The 6,044-nt window shown below is 34.7% G+C and overlaps 1 protein-coding gene across 1 annotated transcript; it reads right to left on the reverse strand.

Annotated features, from left to right (window-relative positions):
- Nucleotides 1-870: 870 nt before the first annotated feature.
- Nucleotides 871-5,760, reverse strand: LOC145689088 (uncharacterized). The gene is made up of 2 exons (XM_081763217.1): nt 5,111-5,760; nt 871-1,079 (listed from the first exon to the last, which is right to left on the reverse strand). Exons 1-2 carry the CDS (start codon nt 5,446-5,448, stop codon nt 1,055-1,057), a joined length of 363 nt encoding a protein of 120 aa, XP_081619343.1. The 5' UTR covers nt 5,449-5,760; the 3' UTR covers nt 871-1,054.
- Between the last annotated feature and the right edge of the window lie 284 nt (nt 5,761-6,044).

Below are 6,044 nucleotides of genomic sequence, written 5' to 3' on the forward strand. Positions count from 1 at the left end.
GTACCCGGAAAACTAGTGAAGCCATTTTGAAAGTAAGAGTTATTAAAATTATTTAAGTGTTTTTAAAGTTGAAATTTATTGCGGATATTTTATGTATTTTTCCACTATCCATTTTTTTGTGTATGCCCCCGTCGCTGACGCACCACCTCGCTCCGCTCGGGCTCTGACTCAGTTTATGACGTACGTGCTTTTAGTGGCCACTTAGCACAAGTTGGTTCATTGTTTAAGCATTAGCTCTTCATTCAGTGCATGCTCTGCTAGAAGATATCGGAAAATGCGATACATGTGTGAAAATTTTGTAGAGCCGTCTGCTCGAGTGATGCTTTAAACGTATTGAATTACGCATTTGTGCGTTACTAAAGACATTAATATAGTAAATTTTGATTGACTGAAAAACGACTAGGCCTATACGTGCAATTCACTTAAATCCGGTTTTTTTTGGGTTTAAACTTTTTTGTTTGTTTGTTTAAATAATTTGCTCTATGTATTTGTATTACTTATGGACAGAAATAAGTTTATTTCAGCTTGGTGTTATTATGCAACAATCAGGTTGTGCAGGAAGCGGTCACATAAGGTAAAAGCGGAATCCAAACTGCTTCTCGGCTTACATCCGAGAGAAAGTGTCCTCCATTTTGGCTTAAGTTTAGATTTGCCCCTCCAGTCTGAAGTTGCCCTTGGACTTTGCAACATACAAAAAACAGTGCTTAAAGTATTAAACATTGTTACATTTCACTTAATTTCAGTACTTCGTGTGTTTCACATAAATTTAAAAGGTTTTCTTCATTATTTTTGCGCATCCGTTACACCTGTTCGCCATCCTACCATGCTGCTCAACCCTTCCGCAATGCTTCCGCATCCGGCAAATAGTACTAACTTCCACATATCTTTTCTCGCATTAAACATAACTCTGCTGCCGAACTTACATTCCTAAACATCAAATAAAATCTTTAAATTATCATTTCTTACCTCATTTCTCCTGTAAATTTTCCTGATTTTTATAAAAAGCGGAGGGGTAACTCTAAACTTAACCCTCCATTTTAACTCGAAACCGGGACTAATTGGCCACAAATGCGATACGTCTGCCGACAAAAAAAAAAAAAAAAAAAAAAAGTTTAAACAAAAAAAAATTGTTTTTTCAATAAAAACCATGGTTTTTGCCAACCCTGCTTGTTAATATAACTACCAAGAGTCATTTCGGAAGGACTAAAGATAAACAGTTACACAAGTGAAACCATTATACAGAATTATATGTACAATTTCAAAATAGTGCAGAGTACAGAACTATTTCAGTCTAAGTTAGTTCGCTACGACCTTTATTAGTACAAGTTAAAGAAATACGACGACTTAATTTACATATGAGTAAGAAAAGTAAATAAAGATAAGGATTGTTTGAGTCCACTTTGGCTCTGTCCCATTTATACATAAATAGATACCAAAGATACTTCTGATTTTAATAAATGCCTCTTGTGGGGTTTGTATGACCCCCTCCTCCCAAAAAAGTACGGCATTTCGCTGTATTTTGAAATGAAATGAAATCTTCAAGTTTTACGTCCCACGTGTATGCCGGTTAGGCTAAAGGACATGGTGATGAGTGAAATGAAGAAAGTGGGATGAGATGGGAGAACCCCGAGAAAACCCACGAGCATGGTGTTTGTCCACCACAAATTCCACACGGCGTGAGCTGGGATCGAACCAGGGACCTCAAGCACCGAAATAATATTTAGAGTTTTTCTTTGCAATTGCATAACAATAATGCAATATACAACTATAAAAAATCACAAAAGAAATATTCATAAACTTATAAAGAAAAAGATGCTTTTGTAATATAATCTCTGAGTAATGAATGGGGAATTTAGATCTGAATATAATACTAAAAATATACGGGAGTGAATCGTGATAACCCACAATTGTGTATTCATCAAGATTTTACAAACATGTTTCGTTGTTTGGTTTGTGGTTTAAACCAGCCAACCCTGCGAACAAGTATTCACGGCATGTTCCCTACTGTCTTATTCTATGACTGCATACTTACGTTTATCTTTTTTTTTTTTTTTTTTTCTTCACAAAATAGTCTTTCAACATTAGCAAGTGTTTCTGAACGGTTAAAAATTCTCTATCCCATTTAAAGGATGCACACTACATTCATTAAGTAAATTATGCACCTTGTATGGTTGCATGCTTACAATCCTGAAATGGTAAAGACGCAGCATAGGTAGGCCAAAAACAGTAAATTTATTCTTCATTTGAGTGATTGCATACAAAAGAGCACTCTATTAGATATTAATTTCCACCGTCGGAAAAGTTTAGCAAAATGTATGGAAACTGTATTAACCCAGTTATGCCTGAAAAAAATTCTACTATTTATTGTTTTAATCTTTTTTATTTTAGCTCATATTATTACCTTATGACGAAAAAAGGCAAAAAAGATGATCCCCCACTTCCAGTTTCACCGGGAGGGGGTGTCCTTTAAAAAGTAACGCACTTACAGCACAGTATCCATAGAAAGTTCTTATTTCGGTTGGTGTGCCTACTAAATTACAATAATCATAATCTGATTTCCTAGTATGAAACAACTGGATGTAAGCTTTACCAATTTGATTCGGCACTCCTATGTAAATATTCAGGAATCGGGAACGTACCGTTTCAGCATTGAGTTGGGCGGTATACAGGTGGACCATTTGTCTTGATACGCCTTTGTAACTTCTAACTAATAAATATAAAACCCTGACATTTTGCACCATTAAAATATCGGCAGGGGGAACCTATTTTTGACATGTTATTCAATACTACTAGACTAACAGTGTTGCTATTTCAACAAAGTTGTACTTTATCAAACCGTAATACGTCAGTTTATTAGAAATTTTGACCCTATTTGGCAATTTTGTTGTTTCCTGGAACTAATCCATAGAAAAATTGCTAAAAGCGAATATTTTTACTTCTGTAGGTGCCTAAAGAAAGTTTAATCTTCATCAGGGTGGAAAAAAATCATGATTTTTTTAAAAAACATTTGTGATGATTTTTTTAAAATTTAAATCAAATCTTTCTCCTCGTATAATACAAGTCGCGAACTGAAGAAAAAGTATTAGGAATTAGTATTAAATGTTAATTATGCCATTTAAGTGAAAGTATTGGGATTCAATTTTGAATTAATCCCCAATCGTTAACCTATATCAATCCCAAACATTGTTTTTTAACAATTTTAAAATATGTTTTTTTTGGGGGGGTGTAAATTATAGACTTTCCGTCAAGCATCATTCATATTTATCCTAGGATCATGGTTCATACCACCTTCTCTTCAGAATAGAACAGCCTTTAAAACGATAACATTCACATTTTCCCTATCATGTCCCTGAAGCGGAAAATTTTGAGACGGGATCTTTTCTGTTCTTTTTTAATTTTGATCCCCTCTGGACTCCCCTATGTTAACGTACAGATCTCAAAATCAACTGGGAAATACTAAGAGTGTACTAAATGTCTGTACAAAATTTCAAGCTTCTATCTTGAATAGTAAGGGCGGGAAAAATATTTAACAATGAGCTAAGAACATCCCCACAATACCCCAGATGACCCGGATATAATATAAAAATTTACTCATTCTTATTTATCCTAGAATCATGATTTGTACATTATTCTCTTCGGAATAAAACAAAGTTTCAAACGGTAACATTCAAATGTCTCCATTGTGTAGGCTATCGGGGCTGGAAAATCACGAGAAAAGGGATTTTCTGTTAAGAAATATCCCATTTTTACTTTTTATCCCTCTGTACCGCCTCTGTTTAAAGTTAAAGATTGAAACAAATTGAATAATACTAAGGGGTGCAGTAAATGAGTGTCCAAAATTTCCAAAATTCAATTACCCGCTCACCGCATTCCACACATACAAGCAGACAGAATATGTGACACCACGGTAACATAGTACCATATGACTGTACAGACACACCCAGTGGGAAAAATATGAACTACCACCAATCTGCTTACAGTTCAGGGTTTTACTAACAGATGACTGAATCTCTTTTCATATTTTGTGGGAAGTAATGCCCAATGTGCAAAGTAACCCCGTGTTACGGTAGCTAGTTACCACTGTAAGCGAAATGAAATATCAAAATTCAATGTGGCAAATCATGACACAAAACTAGAAAAACGTTTGGGGAGGAAGGAATTCATATGACTAAGGAATTACGTCCCTAATATATTGTGTTAATTTGGAACACAAATATACAAGCACAGAAAGCCTTTCAGGATGTTACCTATAAAATACTTAGGAACGTACAAGAACACATTCAACACCTAAGACATGTAAGTTTATCCTAAATAAAGAATTTTGCGCTATCCTCGTTTACCAACATTCTGCGTAATGCCCTAATCTGCATAGCAATCTTATTTTTACCGGCCATCTAGCACATGCTGGTTAGCGTTGTTTGTACAATAATTTTCATATCATGTACGTTCACTAAGCCCTTAGAGTATATATTCAGAAATTTTGGTCCATACTCTAGAAATGATTCCTGGGAATGTAAAAAGTCGACTTCCTTGAAAGAAATGAGTGAAGCTATGAAATGGTTTGATGTGTGGACCTCTGCAATTAACAAACATCTTTTGATGGTTAAAATATTCTTTCCTAAAATGTCTCTCGAACACCTCCGGAAAAATGAGGCTACACACATTTGAGCTAAATTCTAAATAGTTCTTGCTCCAATATAATACATACCACGTTTAACTTTGCAAAATATTAGGATAAATACCATTCTCACGATTTCTTATTTTACATAAGTCTCTATATAAATAAAACAATATTGTCGAGCACCCATATTTTAAATATGTGCAACAATTAGTGATAAGTGTGTGATCAATAATAAAGAAATAATTAGTTTATCAAGATCTAAACTACATAAGATTTGTATGAGTCGTATCGATCTCATTTTTATTTTGTATACAGCTTGTCTATCTGTGCCTTGCAATTTCCTAATTGTAGGTTACTAACTTACGTTCGAAATATCTCCCATACCTAAATATTTCTCGTGAAAAATTGCTTTTAACCAACAAACTATCCGAACGCATGTAACCGTATTATCAATCTGAGCCAATTAGTATATGAAAAATTGAACATTACCTTTCTGGGCGAAGTGAATTTAAACTTTTTGTTGTTAATTGTTGGAAGTCATTAGAGTACGACGCGCAAGTCTCCTGAACCATTTCAAATTCAGGATCTTCTTCTACTGCTAATTCTGATTTCACCCTATCACCGTTTAGTTTCACATCCAAAGAACACATAGCTGTATCCTTGTCCATTGTTTCCTCTCTTTCCGTTGTGGATAATATTAACTCTTTCTTGTCAGTCATCAGTTCGTATGTCCACCCTTTCCCTTCGAGTGGATCTTCCTGAGGTAAGTCAAAAGCAATTTCTTCTTTGCACATCAATTCTAACTTAACAGACGCCTCACCAGCCATTGTGAATTGAAATATAATAAGAATATAACACTGTTTTTATACTTCCCTTATATTTTAAGTTGCCAGTCTTAATGAAATGACTTACAAGAACGTTCACAAAAGCAACTTTATATTTAAAATCATCTTCTTCTGCAGATCCTTATTTCCTTAGCCACGATCGCTCTCTAGGCAATTGTTTGTTTGTTTGTAGCAGCCGGAGGAAAGTGAAATGGAACCCGGATGCATATTTTTTTCACGCCCGAGAATCCACAACCGGAGAAATTTCGCAGTTCTGATTGGTTGAATTGTTCATACGTTATAATTCCATTCTAAGACAGAAACGGAGTAGTGACACAAATCGAATCGTTCACTTGGATTGGAAGTAACTAGTGGAGCTGTGGAGGGCATAAAGCAGAAAGAATAATGTATATTCTATCTACAAATATTAATTACGTGAAATTAGAAAATAATGTAATTAGACTTTGTATAAGAGAAAGGGAAGAATGGATCTCTTGGTTTAAGGAATTTGAAACATTAAATCGACTTACTTATCGAGTTGAACGAGGAATTAACAATGATGGTAGAGAAACAATTTATATGGTAAGTGAACTCCATGA

Source organism: Thermobia domestica, chromosome 7, assembly GCF_964235325.1.
Source record: "Thermobia domestica chromosome 7, izTheDome1.hap1.1, whole genome shotgun sequence".
Lineage (NCBI taxonomy): Eukaryota > Metazoa > Arthropoda > Insecta > Zygentoma > Lepismatidae > Thermobia > Thermobia domestica.